The sequence below is a fragment of the Heloderma suspectum genome, chromosome 5 (assembly GCF_057233095.1).
Source record: "Heloderma suspectum isolate Gila_16-S chromosome 5, 16-S_ref, whole genome shotgun sequence".
In the NCBI taxonomy this organism is placed as follows: Eukaryota; Metazoa; Chordata; class Lepidosauria; order Squamata; family Helodermatidae; genus Heloderma; species Heloderma suspectum.
This window is the reverse complement of record NC_139462.1, coordinates 127,170,145-127,186,324: the sequence shown is the minus strand read 5'-3', so window position 1 is coordinate 127,186,324 and position 16,180 is coordinate 127,170,145. Positions and strand designations below refer to the sequence as shown.

General features: G+C 47.1%; 1 protein-coding gene across 2 annotated transcripts in view; it reads right to left on the bottom strand.

The window, feature by feature from the left end:
- The window catches only part of VAT1 (vesicle amine transport 1), a 42,063-nt gene that overhangs the window by 6,273 nt on the left and 19,610 nt on the right, over positions 1-16,180 (bottom strand). Inside the window, exons 2-5 of one of the 2 annotated variants that reach the window (XM_084857304.1) lie at positions 10,824-11,031; positions 9,265-9,435; positions 7,563-7,652; positions 301-542 (exon numbers count right to left, since the gene is read on the bottom strand). In XM_084857304.1, coding sequence (XP_084713430.1) covers positions 301-542; positions 7,563-7,652; positions 9,265-9,435; positions 10,824-11,031 — 711 coding nt within the window. Of the gene's footprint in view, positions 1-79; positions 543-7,562; positions 7,653-9,264; positions 9,436-10,823; positions 11,032-16,180 lie in introns of those variants that run through there. The other variant, XM_084857302.1, reaches the window with a different exon arrangement.

Here is a 16,180-nt window from a genome sequence, read left to right as displayed (position 1 = left end):
CAAAGCCCAGCACTTCAGTGGATTTGCTGGGTTTTTGTTCCCTCTGCCTTGAAAGGAGCTGCAACAGCCCATGGGAGTGGAGGATGATCAAATGACTCAGCCACTTACTCATTTTCTTCCTCTGGAATTGCTCTTTAAAAGCTGTTGTGTGCATAATCCTCATTTTCTAAAAACAGCGTGCTGGGTCTCAAGCCTACCTGGATGTGGGTTTTCTGGGGGAGAAACTAAAACCAGCCAGCACATTTGCAGAGCGTAGCAAAAGAAGTGAGAAGAACTAGTTGAAATGACAGGGGTGCTCACCTGCTCAAAGGACCAAACGGAGTCCACCTTTGGCTTGATTTTGCCTTGATTGTAAAGGGCAAGTAGCCTGGCCACCACGCCACTTATGAGCTCAACTTCCTCATCCAGGTAACCCAGATGATAGCCACAAACAGCCTTGTTGACATGAAGCAGCTGCAAGGCACTGATGCTGAATTGGTTCCACCAGGTCTTTGCCATGGCCATCAGATTCTTCCTCTGCCCTGTTAGCAAGTTGGCTACACCTGGCAAGTTGAAGTGCAAAAAATTAGCATCCATCAGTGTGCTAGGTGTTATGCAGTTCCCAGCACTGACACCATCCTTGGATTTATTCTCCCCTGTACAGGCAGCAGGCTTAATTTCTTGGAAGATGCTGCTGGGCAGAAACAGGCTAAAGCCTCAAAAGCCACATCCTCTCATCTGGAAGTCATGGGGATGGCTGAGGTTATGCAGTAGCAAGTGATAAAGTACTCTGCACATGCACAGACACACCCCAAGGCCACTGGACCACATTGGCAATCTTTGGCTCATTGTTATGAGAGAACAGTTTCTTCTACATCTTTCCAGACAAAGTTCAAATGTGGGGGAAAATGCCTGGCCATAGGTGAGAAAGCTGCAGGCGGGAGACAAGTTCCCCCAAATTTCCCCTTTGCCTCCATGCCAGATTCTTTGATCTTTATCACAGATGCTGGGAAAAGCTGTTACTGTCTAGTTAACTGCCCTGGTCTTTGAGACAAGAAAGATTTGAGTGGTCACCACGTTTGGGTCAAGACATTTTTTTCACCCAACTCAGATTGCTGAGCATGATCCTGGGTTGCTTTCTCCTCAGAGGAGGCCTTTCCTTGCAGCACACTGTTTACTCACCCACTTGCGCCCTCTCAACTACTTGTTATAAAGGCAATTTACAGTTAAAACCACACACAATAAAAGCAGCAAAGTAACAACAAAGTCATAGTGTGACACCACAGCAGAGAAGGCTCTCTCCCAGGGTGCCCCTTGCTTCACTTCAGCACCCAGATAAGGGCCTCTGAAGATGACCTCAGTGCCCAGACAGGTTTACGTGGAAGCAGTCAGGCCCCAAGCCATGTAATGAATTCCAAGAGAAGCACCAATATCTTGAGTTGGGCTTGGAAACAGACCAGCCCCAGCAGAACTGTTCAAGCACAGGTGAGACAAGATCCCAATGACCAGCCCAGTTAGCAACCCAGCAGCTAGCTGCATTTTGTACCAACTGTGGCTTCTGGGCCATCTTCAAAAACAGACCCAAAGACAACATTGTGACCATGCTCAGATGAATAAGCTGAGATATGAATGAGTCTTTTAGCCATACATACAGCCCTTTTACATGAGTTGGCAAACAACACAGGATGTCTTCTATTAACCACAGTTTCTGGGTTTGGACAAAATGGGAAACTATAGTTAATACCTTCAGAACAAGCCAGGATATTAAGCCAACTTCAAACCATGGCTTAAATCCTGGCTTGCTCCAAAGTCTGTATCCCGCCTCCCAGCTGAGCAGAGCAGAGGACGCTGCTCCAGCTGGTCTAGAGACTACAGAAGCAAGCAAGCTCCCAGAGAGCGAGCAAACAGGGGGAGCAAACAGGAGTTGACTAGGGGAGCTGCAGTGGCAGAAGAGACAAAGGAGACAAGGGCAAAGAGGTAAGTGGGCTGGCGGAAGCCCAGGGGGCTGTCCATTTCCTGCTGAGTGGCTGTGAGCTCACCAGGTGCCCCTGAGAGCTTCAATTAATTGGGGGGGGGTGGCCTGAGTACTCCCAGCAGCTGTGTGGGCAGGAAGCTTCCATCTGTTTCCTGCCTCCCAGCTGAGCAGAGCAGAGGAAGCTGCTCCAGCTGGTCTAGGGACTACAGAAGCAAGGAAGCAAGCTCCCAGAGAGCGAGTGAACAGGGGGAGCAAACGGGGGTTGGCCAGGGGACCTGCAGTGGCGGAAGAGACAAAGGAGGCAAAGGCAAAGAGTGAGTAGAGGACCAGGCACAGGCTACTCTAGAACAACCAGGAAGCTAGACACAAAAAAGGAAAGGAGTCTATAGAAGGGCAAGAATCTCCAGTGGTGGTGACCTGCAAGGTGTATGCCATGTTTGTTTTCTTGCCTGAGAACAACATGGCCTACACACGCAACAAGTGCAAGTTGATCACGCCGCTGGAAGAAAAAGTAAGAGGACTGGAGCGGCAAGTGTTGACCCTCCAGGGAATAAGAGAACACGAAGAGTACTTGGACAGAATGGTGGAACTACAGCAGCAAAGTGAAGAACAGACACTAGAAGAGCAACAGCAAGCTGAGGCAGAAGAAGAAAATGCTGAGGTGAGGAAAAATGACGTAGAGGATACTTCTTGGAAAAGGGTGACAGGAGCAGAAGAACTAGACGCCACTCCGCACCAGTGGAAGCAGTGGAACTAGGGAACTGTTTCCAGGTACTTGAGGATGAGAATGGAGGACAGCCTGCAGAGGAAGAATTACAGGGGAACCTGCATGACAGCAAGTAAGAGGCTGAAGGTCAGCCAAGCAGAGGCGATTAAACTAAGGCCTACAGCTACAAGAAGAGTAGTAGTAGTGGGAGACTCCTTGCTGTGTGGGATCGAAACCCAAGTATGTCGCAAAGACCTGTGGACTCGCCAGGTATGCTGTCTCCTGGGAGGACGGATTAGAGATGTGACTGAAGGGTTGCCTGCACTCATGAAGCCCACAGACAGGTATCCCTTTCTTCTCAACCATGTGGGAACAAATGATACCGCCAAGTGGAGCTACAAAGAAATCACGTCAGACTTTGAAGCTTTGGGAAGGAACCTCAAGAACTTTGGGGCCCAGATAGTTTTCTCATCCACCCTTCCAGTAGTTAGAAGAGGGATAGAAAGGGAAAGAAAAATACTCCGCGTGAATGACTGGCTATGAAGGTGGTGCTGACAAGAGAGATTTGGATTCTGGGACCACGGACTATACTTCCTGGAAGATGGACTGTTGGCAAGGGACAGGTTGCATCTCACAAAGGATGCGAAGAATGTGTTTGGCCACAGCATGAAGAACTTCATCAGGAGGGCTTTAAAATGAATCCTACGGGGAAGGGAGATGTAAAGTTGGGGGTAACAACAGACGAACGCTCATGCACCGCAATGGAGAGAACAGCTCTAATAGTACCCAATCATAGTCTTCAGAAACATGTAAGAAGAAAGCCAGACTATGAAGCACATGTTCTTCTATGTCTATATATTAATGCCCAGAGTATGGGAAACAAACAGAACGAACCTGAACTCTTAATACAAGAGGGAAATTATGACTTGATAGGTGTAACTGAGACTTGGTGGGATGACTCTCATGACCGGAATACAGCAATTGAAGGATATAACTTGTTCAAAAAGAACAGGAGGAACAGAAAGGGAGGTGGCATTGCACTATATTTGAAAAATACATATCTCTGCACAGAAATACAGGAGGATGAGCTTGGTAGCCCCATCGAGATCATCTGGGTTAAAATAAATGGAGCAAAGAATAAAAGGAACCTGGTGGTTGGAGTCTACTACCGGCCACCCAATCCAGGAGAAGAGGAGGATGAAACTTTTGAAAAGCAAAAAGCCAGTGTTTCAAGAAGCATGATGTAGTCGTAATGGGGGACTTCAATTTCCCCGATATTTGTTGGGAGACAAATTCTGCAAAACATGGCCCCTCCAGGAACTTCCTGACTTGTGTGGCAGATAACTTCCTCCTACAGAAAGTAGAGGTAGGAACTAGAGGATCTGCTATCCTTGACTTGATCCAAACTAACAGAGATGACTTGGTGGGTAAAGTCGCAGTTATAGGAACTCTGGGGGAAAGCGGCCATGTTATACTTGAGTTCATGGTTCTAAAGAAAGCACAAGCCAAGTGTAGCCAAACGCATACCCTGGATTTTAGAAAAGCTGATTTTAATAAACTCAGAACAATGATCAGTAAGGTCCCATGGCAAGTGACTCTAACAAGAGAAGGAGTCCAAGATGGGTGGGAGTTTTTAAAAAAGGAAATTCTCACAGCACAATTACAAACAATTCCAACAAGAAAGAAAGGTGGAAGACAACAGAAAAAGCCAATGTGGCTTCACAAAAAGCTAAGAGATGACCTGAAAACAAAAAAGTACACATATAAGAAGGGGAAAGAAGGCCAAGCAACAAAGGAAGAGTACAGGCAGGTAGTACAGAATTGCAGGGATGGCGTCAGGAAGGCTAAAGCTGAGAATGAGCTGAGGTTAGTGAGGGATGCTAAAAGCAACAAAAAAGCTTTCTTCAGCTACATGCAAAGTAAAAGACCGAGGAAAGAAATTGAGGTTCAGCTATTAAATATTAAATAAGGATGGCAAAATGGTAACAGATGACAAAGAAAAGGCAGAAGTGCTCAATTCCTACTTTGGCTCAGTCTTCTCCCAAAAGAGGGTCTATGACCCCCCTGGCAAAGGCAAAGTACAGGCTGAAGGGGCAGGATTGCAGCTTGAGATCAATAGGCATATGGTCAAGGAACACCAAATTACTTTGAATGAGTTCAGATCTCCAGGGCCAGATGAACTGCACCCTAGAGTAATAAAGGAACTGGCAGAAGAACTCTCAGAACCGCTGTCTATACTCTTTGAGAAATCATGGAGGATGGGGGAAATGCCAGATGACTGGAGGAGGGCTAATGTTGTCCCTATCTTCAAAAAGGGCAAAAAGGAGGAACCTGGGAACTACAGACCAGTCAGTCTGACATCAATCCCTGGGAAAATTCTGGAGCAGATGATAAAGCAATCCATCTGTAAGCACCTTGAAAACAATGCAGTGATAACTCGAAGCCAGCATGGATTTGTCAAGAACAAATCCTGCCAGACGAATCTGATCTCATTCTTTGATCAGGTAACCTCCCTTGTGGACTGTGGGAATGCTGTGGACATAATATACCTCGACTTCAGCAAAGCTTTCAACAAAGTGCCCCATGATATCCTGATGAGCAAACTAGCTCAAAGTGGGCTAGATGAAACAATGATCTGGTGGATCCACAGTTGGCTAGAAAATCGGACTCAAAGAGTGCTTATCAATAGGATCTTCTCAAACTGAGGAGAGCGGGGTACTGCACCAAACAGTCCTGGGCCCAGTGCTTTTCCACATTTTTATTAATGACTTGGAGGAGGAGGTGCAGGGAATGCTGATCAAATTTGCAGATGACATAAAATTGGGAGGGATAGCTAATACTTTGGAAGACAGAAACAAAATTCAAAGTGACCTTGATAGACTGGAGCGCTGGGCAGAAAACTACAGAATGACATTTAATAGGGATAAATGCCAAGTTCCGCACCTAGGAAAAAGAAACCAAATGCACAGTTACAAGATGGGGGATATGTGGCTCAACAACACTACAAGCGAGCAGGATCTTGGAATTGTGGTAGAGTCAACAATGTGATGTGGCTGCAAAAAAGGCAAATGCTATTTTGGGCTGCATTAATAGAAGCATCGCTTCCAAATCCTGGGAAGAACTAATTCCCCTCTACTCAGCACTGGTTAGGCCTCATCTGGAATACTGTGTCCTGTTCTGGGCACCAATTTTAAGAAGCATGCAGACAAACTGGAGAGGGTTCAGAGGAGGGCAACAGCGATGATCAGGGGACTGGAAACAAAGCCCTATGAAGACAGACTGAAACTACTGGGCATGTTTAGCCTTGAGAAGAGAAGACTGAGGGGAGATAGGATAGCGCTCTTCAAGTACTTGAAAGGTTGTCACAGAGAGGAAGGCCAGGATCTCTTCTCCATCATCCCAGAGTGCAGGACACGGAAGAATGGGCTCAAGTGCCAGGAAGCCAGATTCTGGCTGAACATCAGGAAAGACTTCCTGACTGTTAGAGCAATATGACAATGGAACCAATGACCTAGGGAGGTGGTGGGCTCTCCCACACTGGAGTTGTTCAAGACAAGGCTGGACAGCCATCTGTCAGGGATACTCTGACTTGGATTCCTGCATTGAGCAGGGGGTTGGACTTGATGGCCTTGTAGGCCCCTTCCAACCCTCCTATTCTATGATTCCATGATAGCACTCCTAACTCCCAACCCAAACAGCCTATCCAGAAGAACACCATGTTTCAGCAGCCTTCCCCAACCTGAGCCCTGCAAATGTGGACAAGGTGCTTGGCCAAGTCTGGTTGGCAACCTGTGTGCATGACCTTACCCTTCTTGGTTATCATATCTAACATAGAAGAGATGACTGGCTGTGTCCAGGAGGCTGTACATTTCTCCTTGAGAGAGGGGGTGGTACTGGCCTCTTTAACGGAAGTGGTGATTAAGCCACTCCTGAAGAAGCGTAACCTGGACCCAGAAGAACTGAACAACTACAGGATGGTTGCTTACATCCCCTTCTTGGGCAAGGTGCTTGATCGGGCAGTTGCTAGTCAACTCTAAACACTCTTGATTATCTGGATCCCTTTCAATCAGGCTTCAAAGTGGTTTTGGACCAGAAACTGCCTTGGTTGCCCTGTGCAATGACCTTTGCTGAGCAAAGGATGGGGGGACTGCGACCCTGTCGATTCTCTTGGATCTCTCAGTGGCTTTCAGTACCATCAACCATGGTATCCTTCTGGATAGGCTGTCTGGGTTGGGAGTTGGATGTACTGCTTTGCAGTGCTTCTGCTCCAAAAGGTGGTGCTGGGGAATTATTGTTCTGCCCCATGGCAATTGTCTGTGGGGTTCCACTGCGCCCTCTTATCCCCCATGCTGTTTAACATCTACATGAATCTGCTGGGGAGGATTATCTGGAGATGTGGCGGAGGTGTCACCAATATGTAGATGACACCCAGCTTTCTCTCTCTCCTTTTCATCAAACCCAGGTGAGGCAGTGGCTGATCTGAATCAGTGCCTGGGCACGGTCATGGACTAGATGAGGGCCAATAAACTGACTCAATCCAGACAAGACAGAGAAACTGTGAGCTCTCTGCCTGGCTAAGTAATGTTCACACTGTTCTGGAGGGGGTTGCACTTCCCCTAAAGGTTCAGCCATGCTGACTGGGGGGTAATGGGAGTTGTAGTCTAACACAACTAGAAGGTGCTGGGTCAGGGAAGGCTGTTCCAGAGGCTAAGGTCTGACATTGCAAACTGGCTCCAGGGCTGAGCTTTGTTACACTGAAGCACAGTAGTCTGCACATGCACAAAGGCATTTTCTTATTCTCAAGTTCCAGGTTTGAGCTTTGGGATTAAAAAGAAACTGGGGCTGGACCTTGATGGATCCTAACAAACAACACCCTAGATGGGATGCATGTTTTTTACTCACCATAGGTGACTAGTTTGCCCATTGGCTTAAGGAGGTTGAAGCCTTTTGTAGTATCTGAGCCCCCCAAAGGGTCCAAGACAACATCTACACCTAGAAAGTGGGAGAGAGAAAATTGCCATCATAACAGGTTTACCAAGACCCTCTGATAGAAAGCAAACAAAATATAAAATTCCACACCTGACATTTTAGACAAGTTGTAACGTTTATAATTTCAAAGGGTATTTTAAAACTACAATATTAAGTCTTGATAAAAATAAAATTAAGGGTATAATGTGAAGTGTTGGCCTCACCAAATTTATCAGCATACAACCAGCCTTAAACCTTTATGGTCAATATAAAAATGAGTATGTTTCTCTTTACTCTTGTTCTCTGCCTACTAAGGAACCTCTGTGTTTCACCTAAAGTTGGAGACAAATCCAAGTAACAACTGGATTTTGTATTTTAAAAATGGGAGAATCACACATGCGTTTGTCCCAACAGTCCTAGGGGCAACTTGAACCCTGTATGCCACCTAGCAGAATCTACACCAAGGGTGGGCAACATGAAGCCCATGGGCCGCATGCAGTCTCCGTCATCCTCTGGTGTGTGACCCCCACTGAAATTCGTGGCTGAAATTTGTGCAGCAGCAGCAAAAAAACCCCACCAAAAGCATTAAAAGGGACAACTTTAGCTTGAAAACATGCTACATTTGTTCCTTTTAACATTCTGTAGCAACGTGCTACCAAAATCTGGTGGCAAACCACTATTTTTTTTGCCACTGCCGAATTTTGCAGTGCAGCAGTGTGGCCCGTGGGGCAGGTCTGGAGTGGGGTCAAACATGGCCTCTATGCCCCCAAGCTGCCCACCCCGGTCTAACCATTTAAGACTGCACCTCCTCCTCCACTCCATCTTAAGACTCTGATCATAAAGACTTCAGTACTTCAACATCAAAAGCCAGTGTCCCCACCACCACTCTCCTCTCCACCCGCCCCACTTGGTTGCCTGATGACGAGACCTGGAGTTCTCGAAAGTTTGCCCACAATTCTATGCATATTTGGTTGGCCCTAATAAAGGTATTTCCTGACTGTGGATTGTGGGGTTAAGTCCATCTTTGGGCATGCTGGGGGAAAAAAAAAATAAAGATCAGTAGGGCTGTAAGGCCATCCATCTAGATGTATTGATTTTAAAAAGTGAACCCTGACAAAACCAGACGGCAGTTTTTTAAAAATACAAGTACTTATGAAAACCATGAATGGCAGAGCCCATTTGAGAAGAGTCCTCTCCTAAAGTGCCTGCTGTGACAGTTACGTGCATCTTCTTCTAACTCAGACTCTCCCATGCCTGATGCTGGTTGGGGCTAGTCCAACACATCTGGAGGGCACCAGAAGGGGGAAGGCTGCCTAACCAAAGGAAAAGGGGCCTTTCTTTCAAGAATTATTGTTTGCATTTAATCTGCACATTTATGCAGATTTAATTGCTTAATTTTAAATTCATATGATCAATCAACTAAGACACCCTAATTGGTTGAAAGCCCTAGAAATTAGAATATATAAAACCTTTTTTGCAAATAAATTAAAGTTAGCTCAATTTGCTTGGGAGTTCACCCACCTTTATTTCAGGTATATATTAACCCTATGTCACAAGCAGAAAGCCAGACCGCATGCAAACAGCGTTTCAGATACATCCTGCCCCCAGCTCCCTCCCTGCAGTCCCTCTTACTTACCTTTGGGTGAGATTTTTCGGACCTCCACCACATAATCAGCTGCCCGGTAGTCAATGGGGTGAGTGACCCCGTTCTCCTTGAGGGCGTCGTGCTTGGAAGCAGAAGCTGTGCCAAAAATGGTGACATTTTCCACAGTTTTGCAGAGCTGGACTGCTGCAGTTCCTACTCCACCTGGAAAAGCGGGGAAAAGAGTGCCCAGTGAATAGGAGAACATGATGCAGAGGATGTGGAGGCATTGGCAACGGACAGCTGCGTGCAGTGCTTTGTGCTGCCATCCCACTTCATCCGAAGGTGGGGGGATTTGTCTCCCTGCTCCAGAGAAAGTTCACTGTCAAGTTCTGAGAGAGCTGCTCTCCTGGCCCACAGCACAGGAAGTACAAGATAGGCTGATGAGCCAAAGAAAGCAAGCTTCTGGAGTCTCGCAGACGTTCACCAGGACTCATAACTTCTATGCCTGAACTTGGATATTTCTGCTCAGGCCTAAATTAGATCAATAAGAGATGTTATGGCCGGTACCGTGAAATGAGCAAGGCCGCAAAACTATATAAATACTATACATTTAAACACCGGGTTGAAACTGCTTCACAGGCTTGACACCCCATCCCCCACCCTCCTCAGCCACCACAAAGAACCCCAGGAGATGAGTTTTTGTGAGTGACAAGAATTCTTTAGCGCAGGGATGGGCAGCCTGTGGATCTCTAGATGTTACTGGACTACAACCCCCACCATCCCTTATCACTGGCCATGCTGGCTGGCCTGATGGGAATTGGAGTCCAAAAGCTTCTGGAGGTTCACAGGTTCCCCAGGTTTGCATTAGAGAAACTTCAGTCTCTTTACGGTATTACAATTCACAAAAAAGAAGCCATGACAATTAAACAGATTCAACATTGATTAGAATGTCACACTCCAATATACAATGTGGTGTAGTGTCAGAATATGACTGTGGAGACCCAGGTACAAAACCCTACCCCCACCCCAGCTCACTGTCAGTCACTATTTCTCAGTCTAACCTATTCACTGTGAAGATAAATGAGCGGGATCCACATATGCCACCTCAAGCTCCTTGGAAGAAAGGTGGGATCTATAATAAATGTAATAAATATGTTAGAATAATAGAGTTGGAAGGAACCTTGGAGATCTAGTTCACCTCCTGCTTTGCAATGCAGGATGCAGCTATAGCATCTCTGACAGATGGCGGTCCAGCTGATGTTCCAATACCTCCAGCAAAGGAGAACCCACCACCTCCTGAGGCAGCCTGTTCCATTGGCTAACAGCCTTCACAGTTAGAAAGTTTCTCCTAGTGTTTAGCTGAAATCTGCTTCCCTGCAATTTCCATCCATTGGTTCTAGCCCTGCCCTCCGGAGCAACAGAGAGTAACTCTGCTCCATCTTCTTCAAGACAGCCTTTTAGTTATTTGAAGATGCTTTCGTGTCTCCAGCTAATCTTTTAGTAGTGCAGGAAGAAATAGTTCTCGTCCTAGAGCCACTTTGGGAGTTACTCCTCTTGCTTTGAGCAGTATAGCTATACCTCACTAGCATAGAAGGGGCCATTCTTGTTACCTGCTGCCATGTGGACAAGGACGCTCTGGTTGGGCCGCAGGTTGCCGAAGTCAAAGAGGACCATGTAGGCTGTGATGTAATTGACCAGAAAGGCAGCGGCTTCCTCAAAGCTCATCCCTTCTGGCATGGGAAAGGTCTGATTGGCTGGGACGGTCACAATTTCTTGCCAGAGACCCGATCTGGCCATCACCATCACCTTATCACCTACCTGGCACAAGAGGAGAGAAGAGGACTGTTAGGGCTGACAGAGCCAAGTCCACAGCACACCCAGTGCTGAAAATAGGAGCCTTCCCACCAGACAACAGGGGTCTCTCCTTTTTGGTGCAATCTGTGCAGTTATTTCAGAGATTCAGGCAAATTTTGCCAAAGCAGCATTTGTCTCGTGGATTCTGCATTCTTCACTGAGATTTCCAAGTGAACAGCAGGTCACCTTCTCAATTGAGAATCAGTTGTGGATGGTGGCCATGCAACAGGTGTATGCTTGTGAACCAGAAGGAAGTTGTTAGCAACCATGCTTTGCAGTGTCTACATAGTGTAAGCACTACCTATATGTTAAGATAAATAGTGTAGAGCTCCTGTAACTTAGTTTGAGCTGTGACACTCACCAGGGTCTAGTTCCAGCCTGTGTCTCACACAGAGGAGATGTAAACTTAAAAGGAATTTGGTATGCTTAGGCTACAGCAGCCTTCCCCAACCAGATGTGTTCAACTACAGCTCCCATCATCCTCAACCAGCATGGGGATGATGGGAGTTGTAGTTCAGTGCGCCTGGAGAGCACCAGGTTGGGGAAGTCTGGGCTAGAGAAAAGGATATTAAGATGGAGTACATGAAAATGTGCTAGTACCTAAAAGGACATGAGAAAGGACAGAAGGGAGAACAAGACTTCCCTTGTTCTCTGAGGACCCCCATGTAGAAAGCTCACAAAGGGGAAGACACAGTCAAGGATGAATGTCAGTCTGTTCTCACCAGTTGCTCTTAGCAGGCTTGGAAAAGATGGTCATGTGAAAAGTTCACATCTGGGAAGGAAGAGGTTTGGTTTGCATGGAAGCTGGTGGGGGAAAGGGTCCAGCTTCTGGTTGTTTATTGCCTCAAGGCACTGCTTTTGCAGGAACTCTGTGCTACCCAAAGGGGCATATGATGTTTGGGATAAGCATCACCTAACCCATCGTCAAGACTACCTGCCCATTAAAACAGCCAGCTATCCCATCCTGGGCTTTGAGGTGGTACAGAGGCTGGCCTACATAGTACTTTTTTTTTTAAAGGTACCAGGACACAAATCTGCCCAGAAGCTCACCTTTCTAACCTGGAAACCCCTCCGCCTTGCTGCCAGATGTGTGTGGGGGGCAGTAGCCACATAGTGGACAGGGAAAGGCACTCCCTATGCTCTGAGGCACATGTACAGCTTCACATGTTCTGAGGCCGAGTCCTGGCATTCAAATAAGTTCCAGGAGCAAGCATCAGGCCAGATTAAACCCTGCTTGCCTAGAAGATTTGTCACAGAGTAATCCCACTTACAAAAGGAAGTCCCGGGTGAATACTTTGTGGCACTAATGTGGAATATCCATGAGCAGAGGCAACATACCTCTGCATACCAAATGCAGATGCAGGGGAGAAACAAGACTATCTCCACCATTCAGCATATGGGTTTCCTGGAGGCATCTAGCTGGCTACCAATAGAAACAGGATGCTGGCCTAATGGGCCTTTGGTCCAGTTCACCTGTGCTGCTCTTCTGCAAGGAGCTTGCGAGATGGACAAAGGCATGCTGGAGGCTCTGACGCACATGGAAGAGGTCAGGGAAGGGGGCAGGGAGATGAGTGGGGCAGTGCTTTTAAGAATGAAGCAAGAGGTGTCAGGGATCTTGCCTCATCCCAGATGTGTATAAAGTGTTCAGTTCTTAGCAGTGAGAAGAAAACGCTCTGGCCGTGCCCAGTGTCACTTCATAAGTTCCATAGCTGACCTTGTAATTGTGGGTGTGGGGGGAGGAGAGGAAGAAAGGCACAACTGTGGAGGGAAGTTGCAACATACTTTGCCAAAGCTGAGTGTGCGGGTTTCGCAATAAAAGTGTGTGCAAACAAGCAAAACATTTCGCCACAGGCAGAAGGACATAGGTGGAAGCTACTCAGTACCAAGTACTGTTCCCTCTCCCCGGTGCTTCAGAAATTCAGTCAGTTGCATTATTCTGAAGGAAAAAGGACAGACTTCAGGCACAATGAAATACTGCTTTTAAAATAATGCATAACTTATCGGTAGAACTCAACACCGCATGCCACTGAGATGTTTGCTAAGTTAATGTATTCTAAGGGAGGGTTAGAAGAGTCTTTGGAAAGCAGGAGCAAGGGCCCCCAGCAAGTCCTGAGAGCCAGCTGCATGGTCACCATGATCAGAAGCAGCTGACTTCCACAGCTGCAGAGTGCCAACGGGGGCAGAGCGTGGTCATGCCTGCCTCAAAAATCTGTGGCACATATGGCTGGCCCCCATCATCAGATGGGCCCCTCTTTCTCCAAGCAGTGTCCCCAGGAACCCTGGGCCTCCCCAGTGAGAAGATCAGCAAGAAGCTTCCCTGAAAAAAGGCAACTTACTGTGCAATCCTATGCATGTTTAGACAGAAAAAAGTCCTACAACTCCCAGCATGCTCCAGCCAGCATGGCTGGCTGGGGCATGCTGAAAGTTGTAGGATTTTTTTTCTGTCTAAGCATGCATAAGATTGCACTCTTAATGTTTATAGTCTTCGCCTCCAATAAGCAGCTGGAGGAGAGGACTGTGTTCTCATTCATTCATTCATTTATTATATTTCTATACCGCCCCATAGCCGAAGCTCTCTGCGCAGTTCACAAAAATAAAAAAACATTAAAATACATTATATAAAATATAAAACCATTCACATAACATAGAACAAATAACACACACAACAACATACATCTAAAACAAAAATCAGCCAAAGACAATCAAGAGACTCATCATAGCTGCCAAATGCCTGAGAGAAGAGGGCAGTTTTAACCTGGCACCGAAAAGATGACAATGTTGGTGCCAGGCGGGCCTCATCAGGGAGATTATTCCATAAACAGGGAGCCACCACTGAGAAGGCCCTCTCCCTTGTTGCTGCCCTCAGAGCCTCCCTCAGAAGAGGCTGCCGGAGGAGGACCTTAGATGCAGCGCACACTGTGCGGGTCGGTTCGTGTAGGGAAAGGCGTTCCATCAAGTACTGTGCTCCCGAGCCATGTAGGGCTTTATAGGTCAAAATCAGCACACTGAATTGGGCTCGGAAGCATATAGGCAGCCAGTGCAAGCGGGCCAGAATTGGTTCTATATGTTCAGACCTTCTGGTCCCTGTTATCAGTCTGGCTGCCACATTTTGCACAAGCTGCAGCTTCCTAACTGTCTTCAAAGGCAGCCCCACATAGACGGCATTGCCGTAATCTAAATTCTGAGTCATCCTCTCAGTGTATGCAGGGCAATGGTGAAATCCAACACACCCAGGCAAGGAAGCGTTCACCTGGCTGGGACGTCTCCTAGAACCCTCTGCAGGTTCTGTGGCAGATGCACAAGGACTCCTCAGCAGATCAGTCCATTTACAGTTGTCTCAAGAAAAAGCCTTAAAACGAATCAAGCACCTAATCGACCTAGCATGGAAATGGCTGCACTAAGGGGACCAATAATAAGATCTTTGCATCTCATACACACACGCTACATTATAGTGGTTGGGTGTGTGGGCTCCTGGAGGTGCTGTGGAAACAATAGATCCCTCTGGCACCACGCCCAGATTTCCGTCTGCCAGCCATGCATCTCTCCTGCTGAAAGAAAACACAACCATTTCCTCTGCAGAGGGGAAATCCTGTGTTTATTTGGCTCTAATATCAGGAAAACAGCATAATTGTGGCCCAGCATCCTTCACCTTCTGCATGAACTTCCCTCTCCAGTACAGCCATGAACACTTTGGGCATGTTGTTTAAGGCCAAACGGCAAACTTCACGCTCAGTTGTCCAAATTAACAAAAAGAAGAAAGATTCCAGTGCTGCATAAGTTCTATTGAGCAATTCACCCCCACAGGATTAGAATCACCCACACTGTTGCATCTTTGTCACCTGTCCACACAGCCTGTCACACACTGGGGCTGGGCATATGCGGCTGGGGGGAGGGGGCGCTTCGCTTCTTGTGTAGGCTCCCTGTTCGGTTGAGAACCCCCATTTGCCAAGGTTCTAAATGGCACAAGGAGCCTACACAACTAGAGTCTAGCCCCCAAAGCATGACAGGCTGCAGGGACGGCCAATGAGGATTTGGAGGGGACACATTCAATGCACTTGTCCCTGCTCCCCCCGCACACACGATTCTAATTGGGTGGGGAGCAGGCTTTTGAACAGGGCTAGAGCAACTGGAAGACAGTTAAAGGTAAGACGACAACAACTAGGAGAGTCCCATCCACTGCGTGGGCAACTACAATCTTGGGCGCGCCAGGCTCAAATCGCATCTCAGCCATGGCCCTGCTGGAGGGGGAGGTCCTTCTCTCTCTCAGCATCTATGTGGAATTCAGTTGAACAATGCACCCTCTCACTCAAGTCTCAGGCTGCTAGAGGGCGGGCCTGCCATACGGAGGCAAGGCTCCAGTCCAAAACACACTTAATAAGGAGTGAAGACTTGTGAATTCTGTGGGACGTGCTTCCCAATAAATATGGATGGAATAGAAGAGTTGCGGATGAAGAGCAATTTTGTAAACAAGGATGAAAATGCAGCTATGCACCATAAACCTTAAGGGTGGAGAAGGGTCTGAAGCCTGTTACAATGCAATAGCTGTGCACATGACCCCATTTGTCACTAATGGAATCATACAGTGGAAAAGTGGGGGGAGGGGGAGGAAACACCGCTACATTGTTTTTGGACATCCTATCTCGGTAGCTCCCACTTGTCTGTGTGGTATGTTACTTTCCCAGCAGCATAACTGGCAAATGTGAACTGAGCTGTCTAAAAGTCAAACAACCCAAGGTCAAGTTAACAGCATCTTTATGAATTAAGAAGACTGCACTGACTCTGTTGCTATTGAGTAGCTCATGTCCGAGGAATCTTTTTGTTACAGCCTTCTTCAGGTAGTTTCTAACTCTTTGTATTGGCCATCCACGTCCCCACATGTTCCCACGTTGCTACGGACAGATTGTCCAATACATACAAAGGGGCTAAAAATGCAAATAGATGCATCACCTAATCCTAGTGTAGAATGTAGCCCTGGCCTGCCGACATGTGGTGGCTGGTTCAGAATATAGAGAACTTCACCTTTTGGTGTAGATAAGAGCTTAAAGACATCATGGCTGGGGGATGATGAGAAGTGTAGCCCAACACATCTCAGAGATGCCAGGTTGTGGAAGAC